This window comes from Candida theae (assembly GCF_024610275.1).
Source record: "Candida theae strain CBS 12239 chromosome Unknown scaffold42, whole genome shotgun sequence".
Lineage (NCBI taxonomy): Eukaryota > Fungi > Ascomycota > Pichiomycetes > Serinales > Debaryomycetaceae > Lodderomyces > Lodderomyces theae.
Window position 1 is genome coordinate 36,884 of NW_026261385.1, and position 16,781 is coordinate 53,664.

General features: G+C 40.5%; 5 protein-coding genes across 5 annotated transcripts; 2 read left to right on the top strand and 3 right to left on the bottom strand. All coding sequences in view use genetic code 12, as the record gives it.

The window, feature by feature from the left end:
• Positions 1 to 1,200: 1,200 nt before the first annotated feature.
• NMD5 (Nmd5p) lies at positions 1,201 to 4,374 on the bottom strand (the record flags this gene model as incomplete). The annotated part of the gene is made up of 1 exon (XM_051750666.1): positions 1,201 to 4,374. The coding sequence occupies one exon, from the start codon at positions 4,372 to 4,374 to the stop codon at positions 1,201 to 1,203; it is 3,174 nt and encodes a 1,057-aa protein (XP_051610036.1).
• Positions 4,375 to 5,474: 1,100 nt separating this feature from the next.
• On the top strand, positions 5,475 to 12,736 carry KGF57_001460 (uncharacterized protein; the record flags this gene model as incomplete). The annotated part of the gene is made up of 2 exons (XM_051750668.1): positions 5,475 to 5,568; positions 5,685 to 12,736. The coding sequence occupies 2 exons, from the start codon at positions 5,475 to 5,477 to the stop codon at positions 12,734 to 12,736; spliced, it is 7,146 nt and encodes a 2,381-aa protein (XP_051610037.1).
• A 118-nt stretch (positions 12,737 to 12,854) lies between these two features.
• On the bottom strand, positions 12,855 to 14,219 carry KGF57_001461 (ERMES complex subunit; the record flags this gene model as incomplete). Its single annotated transcript, XM_051750669.1, has 1 exon — positions 12,855 to 14,219. One exon carries the CDS (start codon positions 14,217 to 14,219, stop codon positions 12,855 to 12,857), a length of 1,365 nt encoding a protein of 454 aa, XP_051610038.1.
• Positions 14,220 to 14,430: 211 nt separating this feature from the next.
• Positions 14,431 to 15,966, bottom strand: PCT1 (choline-phosphate cytidylyltransferase; the record flags this gene model as incomplete). Its single annotated transcript, XM_051750670.1, has 1 exon — positions 14,431 to 15,966. One exon carries the CDS (start codon positions 15,964 to 15,966, stop codon positions 14,431 to 14,433), a length of 1,536 nt encoding a protein of 511 aa, XP_051610039.1.
• A 351-nt stretch (positions 15,967 to 16,317) lies between these two features.
• On the top strand, positions 16,318 to 16,773 carry KGF57_001463 (phosphatase; the record flags this gene model as incomplete). The annotated part of the gene is made up of 1 exon (XM_051750671.1): positions 16,318 to 16,773. One exon carries the CDS (start codon positions 16,318 to 16,320, stop codon positions 16,771 to 16,773), a length of 456 nt encoding a protein of 151 aa, XP_051610040.1.
• Positions 16,774 to 16,781: the final 8 nt, after the last annotated feature.

Below are 16,781 nucleotides of genomic sequence, written 5' to 3' on the forward strand. Positions count from 1 at the left end.
TTCAACAATTCAATCATTCTGACCACTGAATTTAGAAGAAGTGATATGTATATATTTTTAGAATTGGTCTTTGTGGTTGTTGGTTATACGCTGAGAGATGATGACGGGTGCGAAAAAAAAATAAAAAAATAAAAAAATATAATGAATGAGAAGAAAGTGAAAGATGAGAAAAACGTGCGCCCCACTTTGATTCTCTGAAAAGTCTGGCGGTTAAACTTTCATTCGAGGAAATTGTGTAACATCAAACCTAAAGCTAAACCTAAAATCCACAATATCACAATTCATCTACTGTGGCAATAAGAGGATGGTCAAAAATTACAAACCACAAAACAAATAAAATGTGAAGCTTCACTTCTTATTAATCTTTTTTTTTTTTGTTTTTTTTTTTTAGAAAATGCATTTTAAATTGTTTGATGCCCTCGTGTATTTTGGAATGAGTGCTCCAATTTAGAAAAAGCCTCAAAATCACTTCTTATAATATCCGTAGCTTGACCACGTGTGTCATCTCATCCATTAGATCTACTTCTTTATATTATTCATCTGATTGATATCTACGGATAAGTCAACATTTTTCCAATTTCACCTATATCCATATATATATATCTCTCAGCATGCAGATATGTACTTACTCAAAAGAACTGTTTGAGGCTTTGCAGAAATTTTGTGCTTTTCCTATGCCTGATCTATTATTAGATAAAATGTCTGCAGCCGGCACCCGCTTCACTAAGTAAAGCCAGCAGCTGCTATTTATAGCACCAAAATTGTGGCTTATACATGAAATATCAGTACTCTGAATATCTGTGAGATACACAGTGCTATTTTAGTATATCAATCAATCAAATTTTATAAGTTGTATTTGGTTATGTTTTTTCCATTTGTGTGTCGAAAATGTCTCTGTGGTATAGAGGGAGGATTTGATCTAAAAATAACCTTTGCATGAAATTTTTTGCACAATGGACGTTATACATACATCCGACACAACGTAAGTGAAAATATATATAATCCAATCAAGCTGTGTCTTCTGTCCATGTGTTGTTGGACTATGCTATTATCGCTTTTTGCAAGCTAAGGATATATCATCAGCGTTTTAATCTTCTATGTGTTTTCTTTTGTGGTGCCGAACATAAATTGTACCGCTCCTTTCTATAAAACATCCTCTCAACTACTCCTCTGCGTCACCTAGCACCCTCCCTCTTTCCCTCACTCTATTGTAATTGCATCAGCTATAAACTTTTGCTCGTCTTCACTCAAATTGCCAAACAACTTTTGGAAATGATTCGCGTCGCTCTGTTGAAGATCATGCAAGTACACTTTAAAAACCTCAAACACATTAACTCCATCCAATGGTGTAGTCGCTAATGGATCGTCAAATAGTTCCTCATCAGTGTCACTATAAAATCCCAGGTGAGCTAAATCTGCATTCTGTGAAGCGAGGAAATCGGTGTACTTACGAATAGTCTCCTCATCCAAATCGTCTACCGACTCGCCCATTGAGAGGCTTCTTGAATCGTGGTCCTCATGCCCTGCTTCATTGGCCTCAATATCTTCAAAGTCTTCTTCCCATTCATCATCACCATCATTTCCAAAGCTAGTCGACGAGGGAAGGGCTTGGGTTGCTCCATTCAAACCGTTAATGTCGTTTCTCTTTTTCTCCAACTCTGGGATAGCTTTTGACAACAGCTTTAATACATTAACATACTTGTGCAGGATTTCCTGAATAATCTCTTGTGGTAAAGAGTTCACTTTGGATAAATTCACCAACCCCAACAATGCCAACTTCAAATCGTAAACTCTAGTCAACTGAGGAATCATTTCAAACCACTTGTTGAAAAACTCAACGAAATGGTTAGCTTGTTGAAGCAACATAATTACCTCTTGATCATTATATATCAAACAAGCAACAATAACATTGAAAACATTGACAGCAAGGGCACTGGTCAACCTTCTATTCTCCAATTTTCCAAAATTCTCAAAAGCAAACTTGATCAACAGCGTGATATATGGGTTTGCCTTTTCCTCTAAACTCAAGACAAATGTTTGAGTAAACTCCAAAGCAAAATTTATATCAGCCACTCCCAATCCATCCTCATCGGATATAATCATACTCCATATAGAATACATTGACATAGACAAAGCATCATTACCCTTCAACTCTTGCTTGCCATGTATCAAGAAATTTTGCAAACATGGCATCAACTCCTCAACATACATCAATGCCGACCCATCTTCAAAACTCTTGTAAAGTAACTCAAAATTGGACCACATGCAAGGAGTAACTGATCGCAACAAGAAAATTGAATTATCCATCAATTCGCCCACCTCCGCGTAAAACTCATCCATTTGATTACCTAGTACAAATGAAATAACTGGAGAAGTGATCTCCTCCAACTTGATACAAATCTCTTGAGAGTTTTCAAACGACAAAAGAACAGTAATCATGGTATTGATGAACCCAACAGCAGCCATTGACTTGTCACCTTGATCGTCATAATTGCCATCAAAATCATCAACTTCGACTTTGGATGCATCATTTAGTTCCATCGCTAGACGCATAAACTGGGACACTAATTTACTCATTAAATCAACGCCAAAAGGCTGCAATTGCTCTGAAAAATTTTCCACACACTCTTGCATCACTACTGATATGGCATCGTTGTCAATTTCATTAGACATTTCCAAAAGCTTGGACATGGTGGGCAAGACAATAGTTGCCAACGTTTGCTTAAATGCGTCCACTTCTATAAACCCTTGTATGGCCAATGCACTGTTGAATTGAACTGGCAAAGAAACCTCGGAATCATTAAAATTTTGTAAAATACCATGCACCAATACTGACAAAGTTTGCTGGTTTGTAAATTCAACGTCGGAAAATTGAGAACAAACTTCAACGGCTCGCGCCTTGAGGAAATCATGCTTGGAATTTAAATTGGGGATAACCAACGACGACAACACGGGTTCAATTGATGCGTCCTTGGGCAAGTAGCCCGATATATTGCCCAATATTCTCAACAACCCTTCCTTCTTTTTCGCCACTTCCAAAGTCTCTTCTGGAGATTGTTGCAACAGAGTCAATTCATTTTGTATTAGATTCGTGATGGGTTGCAAACAAGACTTTCTACGTTTGTGTAGAGCTGTGGCGATGAAACCTAATGCTGCAGACTCAGCGTTGTTATAGTCTCCAGTTATATCAAAGCACAAATTGATATATTCTTGAGGATCCTCGTCGTATATTTCCAAGACTTGGTCGGTTGGCACAATCACTGGATAAACAAGATGAGTAACTAGTGTTTCAAAGTATGGCTTAATCAACTTCCAGGTAGTTTGTTCAACAATACAGTGGCTCAAGAATTCGAGAATTTGATACAATGCCGTCAAACCTAGCCACCTTTTCCCATGACAATATTCTTCTATGATGGCTAAAAATTGTTCAATAAAACGAGGAATAAACTCGGTAATAAATAAATCATGGAAATCCTTGTAGCTCACTTTTCTGCTCAAAGTGTTTGATGATGCGTACCGTGTGAATAAACGCAAAATATTAGCAATGGCCCATTTGTAACATTTGGATACTTGCAAAAAAGACTTCTCCTGTTCGGTAATGTCCGAGGAAGTCACATAACTAGGAGGACTCATGTTTATAACCGAAGCGTGAAATTGGCCCCAAGCAAATACCTGATCCCTTGTACGTAACGATTCTGGAAAATCGTAATAGGTGACAAATTTGTAAGACTTGAGTATCATCTTCAAAATTTCAGCCTTCAACTCAGTAATCTCTTGGCCGTCTAAGACACTCTTTACTATCGAATCTCCAATTATTAACAAAAATGGGAAAACCTCGTCAACTAAGGAGTACATTTTTGGCTTTTTCGCTTCATTATCAGTCCACTTAAACTTTCTGCATATTTCAGTAAAGCACAACATTGCCGTGTACAAATACTCGTCCGAGTTTTGCAGCTGCGCCAACAACTCGCCAGTTTGTTGCAACAACAGGTTCCAGCTTTCAAACTCTAACGAAATCAAAAGTCTCAAAACGGGGATAAGTTGTTGTTTAATGTGATAATCACAAACAAGAATCACTGGTAATAATCGGTCCTTTATAACGGGCCGTTCGTCATTGTCTATGCGTAGTGTACCTGAATCATCCTTGAGGTTCCAAAACTTGATTATCCTGTTTTTGAAATATACGGCAGCTGCTTTCTTTACGTGACCTGGTGTTTCAGCCTGAGCCAAAATGTCCAAGCAACAGCCGAGGAAACCAGGTTGTTTTGACAACTCTCGAAGTTTTGTCTCAGCATCGGTTCTGCTCTGTACATCAGTGAGTAAAGTACCAGCAAAACAATCGAGGATTACACTTGTATTGATTGTTGTGGCCATATTCAAACTATGGAGTTCGATTATATTAGTTTATGAAAAAACTCACCCTGTGCTCAAATTTTTTTTTTTTTTTTTTTTTTTTTTTTTTTTTTTTTTTTTTTTTTTTTTTTTTNGTCTTTTGTTTAAATTTTTTTTTTTTTTTTTTTTTTTTTTTGTTCCTTGTTTCAAGCTCAATTTTGATTTAAGCGAAGCGATGTGATGTGATGATTAATCAACAAAATTATTATTGTAGGCTTAATTCACTTTGAATATGTCTGAGACACTTAATACGCCACAAAAACTAAAACCTTAGTCTGACCAAGGTTGTGGCGATTAGGAGAGATTTTTTTTTTTGAGGACGGAAAGGGTTTAATGCCATTTGTTGAATTGGCCGAGATGTATATGACCAAGTACTGGAAGGAAACCAACCTTTAGGGCTGTTCAGAAAATCACCAACTTAACCGCGGAGCCTTTACATGTCGCGTATAGATGTGCACTTGTGCTCTAGGGAAGTTCCTTCGCCAATCTCCTTTGGTGCCCAATACTATGGCGTCGAAGTACTGGCAAGCGTGGGAAAAGTCAGAGCTACGAAGCACTTGCTTGTTTGCAAGATATTATCATCTTCTGTTATTGATAACACTATATAAACAAACTCAAAAACTAAAGACAGCCACGTGGCGTGATTCTTGTGACAAAATAGAAACACTAATGAATGCAGTTGATGATAATTCTTAAGGACCAAAACCAACAAGGGCGGCCATAATTATTTTGCAAATTTAATGCAAAAAATAAAAAAAGAAAGGATTGACAACTTCTGATTGACTATTAAACAAAAGTTATAGATTGTTGTATTCTATTTGATAATATAAAGAGATCTCTTTAATTACTATAGTAGATGCTCAAAGGCGAAAACTTTATTTTGAATTTGATTATATTATTTAGATAGATTACGAGGTTGCAAAATAATAATAACTTCATTCAAAAAGTTTATGTTACAGGAAGAGAAGTGAATCTGACAAAAATACACTCAGCCTTTGAATGTACAGAGTAAATATAATATTTCCATCTCATGACTGTTTGGAAACCCCAATGCTACACAACATTTTCTATGTCAATGAAACATGATCTTATGGCTAGCCGGTAATGACTTGATGACACCAAGAAATTTGACATTGGATATGACAATTCCATACAGATGGAGTGACCTATATTTACGTAAGGAGTTCCGAGAATTTGAGCTTATCAACTCAAAGACGTACCAACCTCGCCAGTCTCAGCAAAGCTTTTCAACATCTCAACCATGATCAAACATTACGTATTGGTACTAATAGCCTTCCATATATTCAGTTGTTCTCACGTGATTGCATTTAATGAGACAAACAATAGCAATCGAGTCCCGGAAGAGGGAAAATACTACGATTTCTCCAACAATGTTGAGCTCTATTACGAGGATACATATGAAGAGCAAGCAGGCTCATCTGTCTGCTCATTACTAGTTGGTCCCTACGAGTTTGAGGAATTTCCACATAGTTCCAGTAATTATACATACATCAATGAAAATGATGTGGAGACAAGTAGCACTGATGCCACGTTGACCACTGCAAGTGCAAGCACGTTTTCACTAGAGGAATATTTCTTGTCGTTTTCAGATATAAGTGTTGAATCTACAGAGATATCAGAGACGAGTTACTATGACTTCACGTCGACCACTACAAGCATAATCTCATCGGAAGAAAGTTTGTTGTCGTTTTCGGACATAGCTGCTGAATATACAGAGATCGTAGCAACAAGTTACATCGGCCCCATCTCGACAAGCACAAGCACAGGCACGGGCACGGCGTCAGCGGAGGGACGTTTAGTTTCATTTACAGATGCAAGTGCTGAATCTCCGGAAACAGTTCCAGATTCCAGTTCCGTGGGACCACCAGTCTTCTTATCTGAATATGATACCGAGTCAGTTTCTTTGGATCCAAGTCTATTTGATATGTCAAGTTACACCAGTGATTCACTCATTTCTAAAACTGAAATTGACACTGGAACTGAAACTGAAACTGACATTGACACTGAGCCAGAAGTGGCCAGGGACCCAGTGGAGAGGTACACTACAACGCCTCCTGATGGTGCAACTGTTGGAACGCCAACATCTTCATCTTCAACTACAAGTGGCGGGGGTAATCCACTTGAGTTCCTAATTAGCTTGATTTGGCACGATGAGAGGTACGAAGGAGAGGAAACACAACGATATCCAAGAATGGAATTTCAAGTTATGAGTGTGGAGCCCGCTCTTAACTCCCTATGGAAGGTCACGTTCCACATTCACTCAGCATACGATCCAGTGTTGATGCACGAGTTGCTTGGATCTGATATGATGTATGTCGACTTGGACTACTCAGTAAAGGATGTTCCCACTTCACTAATATTGAACGGGCCTGGTGCACCGTACGCGTACAGTAACCCGTTTGATATACAAGCAAGTATATTGATTGCCCCATCAGTGCACGGGGACTATTTTTGTTTGCCAGATGACCTTAGATTCACATATGAAGCAGATCCAGTGACATCCTCTTGGATGGAAGTCTTTTACATTCGTACAAAGTATTTTGTGAATACGGAATTGCCAGATCTTGATTCCAATGCTGTAGATTCTGGAGCCATTGATGAGCAATTAGAGGTTGGTCATATCATTTCAAACTTTTGTTGGAAAATCCCAGATTGCTCGGAGTCAGATATTTTGGCATCTTTGTCCTCAGAGGCACGTCTTGTTGCTTTTCCGACGTCTGATTATTCATCCGAAACTGATAGTTCCATATCTTCTCCTGTCACTGAAGAATCTGAATCATCCATTCAAAACGAATCCCAGTCTTTGGAAAGTTTTGTTTCTAAGGTTCTTGTTCAGTTGCCAGTTGAGTCTGCAACTGAATCAATGGTTGAAATGGCACTAGAGTCAGGAAACGCTTCTGAGCTCAATGGTTTTGGCAGTTCCTCAATCGAAACTGAACCAAGCAACGTGGATGAGCCAACAAGTGAGTCTTTAATGGAATCGCTGAATGAAACAGAAAATGGACACACAGTGGAATCCATGGGTGAGATAGAATACGCTTTCACTTCCGAATGGGGATCTGATTCACCAACTGGCTCAACAACTCGCTCAACAATTGACCCTACAACTGAGCTGGAAGTAGAAATGTGGGCCTACTCATCTACTCTCATGGGAGCAGCATCGGCTATTGATGCAACGTCTGAGTTTGAATCTGTGACAGAAAGTGATTCATCAACTGTAACCGGAATTGAGCTCAGGTCATATCTGGATACAAGCAATAGAGGGTTCGAAACTGAAGCCACGAATAATCCACTACTAGGGACAGAAACTGACACCTTTGATGCCGAAACCAGTCCTACATCTAGCTATGCAAGCGAGTTGTACAACGGGCCAATAATATCCTTGGAAACTAACTTCGTGTCTATTTGGTACAGCAGTGAAATCCTGGATGAGCTGGCAATTGGATTGAACGAGGTAGTATCTAACTCAAACAGCGCATCCACTCCTCAAGCGGAACTGACAATGGCTGCAGTCGCCAGCGACAGCAGCTTTGAAAATACGAATGATTGGGGGACGGGATCAATGACAGGGTCCAGTACCGAAACCCCTGTGGTGTATTTCGACTTCTCCAACGACATGGAGTACGTTTACGAAGAGGAAAATGGAGATCGGGCCCATACGTCTGTTTGTTTAGTACAAGAAGGATACTACGAGCTTGAAGAAGTACCATTTAGCACACTTGACCCACTAATTGGCAATTCAAATTCATATGTGAACATTGTGTCAGAGATAAACTTTGTGAGTTTGGTGGTGGCAAGTATCTATCCAAATGAATTGAGTGTGTACCTCACTTTGGGTAGCAGTGTTGAGTCCACGGCGACCAGTGTGGAATACAATACAAATGAATATGGCGATTCAGTACAAAGCCCAGTAGGAGTATCAGATACAAGCATGGCAAGCAGTGTCCTTGGATCGTATATATCGGAAGCTCCTTTTAAATTTTCAGCAACGGGCTTGGAAAGCAATGCAGTTGCACCTGGTTATGCATTTGAATCTTCTAGTGAATCTAAAGAGTCAAACTTGGAATCTAGCATAGACGAGCTTGAATTTTCTTCACAACCAGCAATTGAATCCTCAGCGATATATACAGAGAGCAGCATCATTCAGCCTGCATACTCATCAGAGACTCCAATTGAAACCAAAGACGCAGGTTTCGAAAGCAGCACAAGCGAATTTGATTATTCATCGCAAGCTCTGCCTCATACGGCTAGTGTAGTAATGGAAAGTGGTGTCATTGAGTCTGAGTATGTATTGGAAACGCCAACACTGTTGGAGCCAAGTCTTGTTGTACTCACAAGCCTTACGAGTGAAAATTTGGTTGAAACTGGAAGAGGTGCAGTCTTAATTGATGTAGTTGCGACCAGTGCTATTGATCCATTGCCCCTCGAAACCGTTCCTGTACTTTCAAGCCCAGAAACTACAGAAATTTCCACCGTACAATCATCTAGTGCAGCGTCTACCTCAACCACATCCACGTCCACCACATCCACGTCCACCACATCCACTTCCACTGCAACCACCACTACAGTGAACAACAACGGGCTATATGGGCCTAACATATGGACATGGCGTGATGACATCTACACCGATGACGCCACAAATCGATATCCAAGAATGTCTTTTGAAGTATTGAGTGTTGAACCTGCTATGAATTCTGTTTGGAAGGTTACTTTTCATATGAAGTCAGCCTATGACCCTGTCGTGGTCTTCCAGCTGCTTGGACCCGATCCAATCACTGTTGACTTAGAGTATTCAAACAATGGTGTACATACATCGTTGAGATTGTACGAAACAGGTGGGCAAACCAACTACAGTAACCCGTTCGACATACAAGCGACTATTTTGGTTGTTCCGTCAGTACATGGAAACCATTTCTGTTTGCCAGATGATTTTGCGTTTACTTACGAAACGGATCCAAGGGAGTCAACGTGGTCGGACGAGTTCTATATTCGCTCCAAATATTTTGTGAATCCCGATTTGCAAGAGTTCAACCTCAACGAGGGAGGTGCTTCCGAAAGTATCACTGATGATGACTTGACTGAGTTAATAGAGCTTGGTCAAATTGTGTCGAACTTTTGTTGGAGGATTCCAGTTTGCTCAGCATCAGAGCTATTTGTGACCTCGTCCACAGAAACACGTCTTTATGCATTTTCAGCTTCTGAACTTTCGTCTCAGACTGTGAGTTTGTTGTCAATTGGGTTTGCTGAAGAGTCTGAATCAAGCACTGAATCAGTCACTGGAGCGACTGCTGGTGTTGTATTTGAGTCATCAACGAAGCCAGGGTCTATGACTTATTCGACAACTTTATTGGCGGAAAATTTGGTAATGAGTGATGCATCAACAAATGAATTCGCATCTGAACCAGGATCAGTATACACGCATGGGTTAGATACTGGAATAAGTGAATTTGTCTCAGTTGCAACAACCACTCAAGCTACGCTGATGGCCACGGCTGAGTCCTCAAATGAGTTGGGAGAAGCTTCAAGTGGTTCAAGTGCTAAGTTAATGATCTCGTTAGGACTTGTGTCTTTGTTTGAAACCATGAGCGATTCAGTATCCAAGCAAGAAACTGTGAGTGAATCATTGGAAGGATTTGGGGCTACGTCTGCAATTATGCCATCTACTCAAACAGAAGCTTTATTTTCAATTGAATCCACTAGTGCGTCTGAGGCAACAAATCTACTGGCAACTGAAACAGAAGGTACATCAACAATCCAGTTACTGGTCGGATTTAGTAATGAACCTAGTTCTGTGTCAGAAGCTGTATTCAGTAGTGAATCAGCTACCGAGTCACAAAACACATCCACCAGCGAATCCACAATCAATCAAGATTCTGGATCCGGTTTGATTGGCGAATCAATTGACGTTTTTGCTACTGGAACTGCTTTTGAATCAACTTATTCCAACACGTCTCTGTCCGCAGGTGCTCTTATTCAATCTACCGAATTTAGAAATGGATCTGAGTTCACAACGGAGTTGCCAACTAGCACATCGATTTACTTCAATTCAAGTTATTCAACTCAGGTCACAACTGGTTTCAGTCTGGAAGTATTTGCCGCACAGTATTTCAATTCAAGCGTTGGCGCCATTATGTCGAGTACTCCGCCCACTATGCTTTCAAATACAGTCAGAACACACGAGTCACTCGGTTTAACCCCAGAACTGCAATACCAGTCAGTTGGCGAGAGAGCATCTATTTCATCAATCATGCAGTCATCGCCCCAATCGCCTACAAGGGCGCCTTTAAACACAGCTAACGGAAATGATAATTTCTCCCCTGTGATATTTTCTACAACAGTTGCAATGACCACATCAACTCAGACTAGCTCGTTTGGAATGGGGTTTTTGTGGAATAGTTCAATTGCGGCAGTTCCTACCACAATCCTGTTCACAAGACAAGAACTGCTTTTGGTAACGATTTCAGAACCGATGGAAGACACGTCGGAGAGTACGAGTTCGTTTACTGACCTCGAGATTAGTTCTATGGGTAGTTTAAATGCTTTTAATGAACCACCTACCGCCACAAGCTCAGATTATGCTACAGAGCTGTCTGATTCCGTTTCGACAACTTTTTCGGGCTCATTGAGCTCATATCTGGTAATAGGAGTTGTACTGGTCACAACTTCAGAATCAATTGAAGCAAATTTTGACTTGGAACAACCAAAAAGTCGCACGACAACTTGGCAGAGGCTGATTGAAAGTAGTGTGACCCCCAACCCAAGCATGGACACCACTCTAGCCGTGTCATTCTCGTTGTCCTATTTGGATGTAGCTACTTCAAACTGGCCGTTACCAACGATTTCAGGAATCAGTGGCTCAAGTTGGAGCAGTGAATTGGACACTATTGAATACGGTTCCAGGTTATCTTCTACAAGTCCAATTGGTGATTTATTATATTCGGTGGAAGCACTTTTACAAACAGCCAGGCCGATTGCCAACTCAAATTCGGTCAATGCGCAATCAAATACGGTGGCGGAATCAGCAGATGATGTATCTTGCACCAATATGTCTGTGAATGAGAATGAGGAGAGTAGAAGTTCAACGGATAATGCGATTACAACACTGGATTTAGGGTCAAGCGAGTCTGTCACATTGGAATACATGTCGCTTATCGACGAACAGATAACAGGTTCATCTTTTTACTACAACATGGAAACCACGACAACCAGGGGCCAGACGTTACCTTCTTCCGACATGGTACTTTCATCGATGGTTCTGAGATATATGAACACTTCAAGTGTGCCTGAGCTTGGCTATGTCGAGGCAGCAATGAGTCCATTGTCGCTATCTGCGCCATTATCCATCAGCGATCGAGGTTCAATTTCTGGAGCAGTCCTTCCGACACAGGATATTCCACAGGCTGAATCGGCTACTTTCTCCAGACAATACTGGTTACCAGAATCCTTGTGGACTTCTGAGGGTTTTGATTTTGCCTCCTTTACCACAATTGCTGGGGTTTCGTATTGGAAGACTGGTGCTCCACCCTTGGTTATCCAAGAATCCACCAGTTTGAGTTTGAACACTCCATTTGCAACGGATGCTGAAGAATCAGTTACTGTCGTTGCTGCTCAAACAAATACTCCTATTGAGCTGCTGGATTTACTTTCGGCATCAATTAATGCAAATTCTGCGAATGTCGCTCCACCATTGTCAGTTGAGCCATTGGAAAGTGAATCACTTGTGGATGTTGTTGCACATGAGTCTGTTGGAAACTATGAGAAGGAAACCGTTGCTCCATATGCAAGTTCCAAGGAACTGCAAGTGAGTGCATCGCACGTCACACCCATGTTTAGCTTATCTCCAAATGGGGGAGAGCAGCATTTACAAAATGGAGAGGGAAAATCAAGTAATGGAGAAACTTCAGATGCAACAGCTGTAATTAACTCGGCGAACAATGAATCATCCCATATTGGAACGGCTAGTGCTGTTTCAGTATCAAGTAGTCACAGTACAGATACAGCAATTTTGACCGATGACAACTCAGATTCCTTAGTGGACATGGATCAACAAATGATTACCCCAAATCAACATACAGAATCACCTAACACTCATTTACAAGATAAGGCTGAAGAACTGACTGAAGAAGAGGCTGAGAATAAAGTTCCTGACTCATCATCATTGCCACAAGGACGTTCTGGTTTGACTACGCTTGACACCATCGGTTCGACTTTAACAAGGACTTTTTCTACTGGATCGTCATCAACCATGATGATATTTGACTATGGGGATGGGGCCACTCATTTGGTACCCAGTATAATGGTGCTACTTCTACTACTAATGTGAATTTGAAAAAAAGGAAGACATAAATTCAATAAGATAGAAACTCCCCCCCAATCTCAACCGGGGTTTTACTTTTCCTATATACATGTGATATTTGTACAATTTAATCGATATTGTTTTATTAGTTTTCGTCACCTTCTTTGGTCTTTACTGGCTCTCTTGTATTTTTAGTTCTTGGCCACATTGAGGGTAATCGAACAACTTGAAACCTGGGTTCAACGCACCGTTCAATAAACCAAGAGCGTAACCGATTCTCAACTAGTGCAGAGATTTTCGGCACGTCTTGCAATTTGGCCCTTGATCCAATTAAAGACTTGACGACAAATTCTAATCGATAATCAGGAGAAAATGAAAACATCAAAGCGGTGCCATTGTCATTGCCACTCTCTTTATTGATATCTTTGCTTTTCTGCTGGTTCTGTTGTTGGACTCCACCACTGCTCTCTTTACTGTGTTTAGAAGTAGAGCTCAGTGCTTCGCTCTTATTGTCTTCAAGATTCTTCAGATCAGCAAATTCTTGATCATTAGTATTGATCAAAGAGACGGTCAAGCACCCAGAAAATCTGACCAACGACACGGCTAGAGATACCGGCAAGACTGCTGTTAATGGGCGTGGATGATTCAACAAAAGTTTGGTGTCGACCCCCAAGGTCAACGTATCCGACAAATCAACATCAATCTTGGCTTCCAATCTACCCGTGTCTTCACTGCTTTGCTTTATACGACAATTGGAAAAAATTGGAAAGTCATCACCGATATCTATTTCAGTTAAGCTGATTTTATCCATAAACTCAGGTAGTTCAGCAGTATCGAGAAAGTCACTTAGTGAATGGTAGATATTGTCAGCTAGCAATGCCTCTGTTCTAAAGTGAGATATGGTCTGAGCTATAAGAACATTAAACCAGTCGAGTGATTCCGGAGCATGATTGTGAACGTCATAATATGTCTTTTCCAATATTGCCGAAACTTTGGCTCGGTTACTCAACAATCGCTCATCTTCAGCTGACGCATCGGCTTCTTCGGGGTTTAGGTACGACTTGCGTCTGTTGTTATTTTGCTTCTTATCTCGTCTCACTATAACGCCGGATGCATCACGTATAACCGTCTTTGTCGGTGTGGTTGACGAATCAGCAAATACAAAAAATTTAATAAATATAATGACAATGAAAACGACACTCAACTGGCCCACAACTAAACCCTGAGTAAAGCTCCAATGGGTGTTTTGCTGATATGGTGGTGGAGGTTGTGCGTTGCTGGGGTATGCCGGGGATTGTAGTTGTTGTTGCTGTTGCTGTTGCTGTTGCTGTTGCAAGATTTCATGTTGATAGCTAAGGAGCTCCTGTTGTAGTTTCAATTGTTCTTGTAACTGTTGTAAAAGTTGTACTTGAGCATCTTCTTTTGATACCTGCGATTGGGTTTTCGGTAGTTCTATAGTTGAAAGGTCTGACGACATATCTGTGGCTTCCAGCGATGGTTCGTCGGACATGGTTCCTTGGTAGTAGGTAAAGATGTATGTTCGCTTTCGATTTCGATTTTGATTTTGATTTTCTTTTTTTGTTTCTTTTTTTGCATTCTTTCTTACCCCAGAGATAACAAGGCTTCTTATCCAATGTTCTTCAATTAATACACAAATCACAATACAAATACAACTATACATTAATGCAAATGCTGGGTTCAAATTACACAGCTGTGCTGATTTATGAGGCAGCTGGTTTGCCCTTTGGAGTCTTCTTTTTTGGTGTGGCCAGTGCAGTTTTAGGAGTACTCAGAGATTTACTCTGCGAGCTCACTTCGGACTTTGGTGTTGTTGAAGATGTATTTTTTGTGACTGGTGCTGATTTGGGGGTTGTTGCTTCCAGAGGAGCCTTTGTGGAACCCAATTTTGGCTTCAAGGGTGTGCTATTGGCACTTGCAGAGCTACCGGCACTGCTGCTTCTGCGTCTAGCTCTTCTCACAGGTCTGATTGTAATCGGTTTGATTTCCTCGTCATCAATCTCGTCAGCATCTTCATCGAACCCATTGTTGTTATCACTATCATCATTTTCCCCTTGTATCCACGAGAATAAAGCCTTACCAGTTTTGTTCAATTCCTTATTAGCATTTCCAATATACTTTGATGCAAAATCGGCCAAGGGACTACCTTTTGTTGGTGATGACTCCTCTTCATCATCAGTGGTCAAATTCAGGCTATCAAACCCATTTCTAAGTCTTTTTTGTCTTGCTGCGTTTTGATGAGTTTCCAAGTACTGCTTCACATTGAATTTACGGCCACGCATAAACTCTCTGATTTCAAAATACAAATCTCTGCTAACATTGTTGATGTTTGTCTTGTTTTTCATCCAATAAGTTCTGAAATCATTGATGTGTTTCTTGAACTCGAGCTCATTCATCTTGAGCCAGCTGACATTCAAATCTTTTCTAGTTGCACCTCTAGCAAAATTCCTCATTAAATACTTGTCGTAATCGCGAATGATCTTGGTGATGATGTCTGATGTTGATATACCATCAGTTCTTTGGGTAGTCAAGAACATGCCTTTCTCCTTTATGGGTTTATAAATATCATCACTATCTGAACTGGCATAGGGTAAATCATCATGAGCAACATAATCAATCCTGTGCTCTTTCAAAAATTCTGGAGTCACACACCAAGGAGCATTGGGTATGACTTCATCAACCCATCTACATTGCTTCAACGTCTCGCACCTTTGCTTATCTGTTAACACAGTTAGACCTTTACGTTTATGGGTTTCAACATCGGATGGAATCCCGCAAACCAACTCAACATTGTCAAAAGCCTTTTTGGCTTGTTCCAATTGTTTCATGTGACCTAAATGGAATAGATCAAAAACGCCATCTGCGTAGACTCTAACGGGTCTACCTTGCGGTGGCAAGTTGAAACCAAACCCTCTTGGTCTATATTTTCTTAATTCGGGTGGAAGTTGTTCGTCTAATTCTTTCTCACGTGCCTCGAATTCCTCCTCTTCCTTTGTTTTGATCTTTCTCCTTTTATGATGAGGTGCCTTACTCGGTTCCTCCCTGTTGTATTCCTCTTCCTCCTCAGAGGCATTCTGTTCACTATCCGATTGGGATTTAGTCGTGTCCGTATCTTCGCTATCTCCTCTCTTTCTCTTGCGTTTGAATAAAGACGATATGGAATCCATGGAAAGGGTCTTTGTTAATGGTGACCCATTCAACTCATTTTCAAGGGCCCTCTTTCTAGTCAATCTCACCATTGTAAAAGTATATAATAAAGCAATTCCTTCTTCAACAAGCCGAAAAGAGCAAAGAGGAAGTAGATCAACTGGATCAAACAGTGAGTACAATTTTTCAAAAAATTGCCGGTTACCCTTTTTTTTGTTATTTGCGCTTCATTGGTTCATACAAAAAAAAAAAAATAAAAAAAATAAATTCTTTAGAGATTGTCGCAAAATTAATAGACACGACATTACTCGCTACGACACACAACCACAATCAGCTTCAATGATATCACGTTATTGATATCAACATCTAATATCCTCAATCACCTTCATCAACTACTAGAGCCCTTCTCGACACTGTACCCAAGCACAGCTGTTTCCCCACAAATGAGCAGCCGTATTCATTCCATTTCAGACTTGAAATTCATCAAACCACCAACTCTATATTCCTGGTTAACTAAGAACGCCTCGCCTCACGGATCCTTAGCCGTAATTGACGTTCGAGAATCGGACTATGTAGGTGGTCACATCAAAGGAAGTTGGCACTATCCAGCAGGAGACTTCTACAACCATTTGCCAGAGATATATGACAAGATATACGCCAACAAGATCCACGATGTCGTGTTCCACTGTATGTTGTCACAAGCCAGAGGCCCTTCCGCAAGTTTGAAATTTTTGCGGTCCATTGACGACATTGTTGACTCGAAAGTGAAACAGTACTTGGAGGATGAGGTTCATGTATATGTATTGAAAGGTGGGTTTAATCGATGGCAAGGCGAGTATGGTAAGGATGCAAGTGTTACCGACGGATATAATGCTGAACTATGGGATGTGGGATTGTAAAGAAGCAA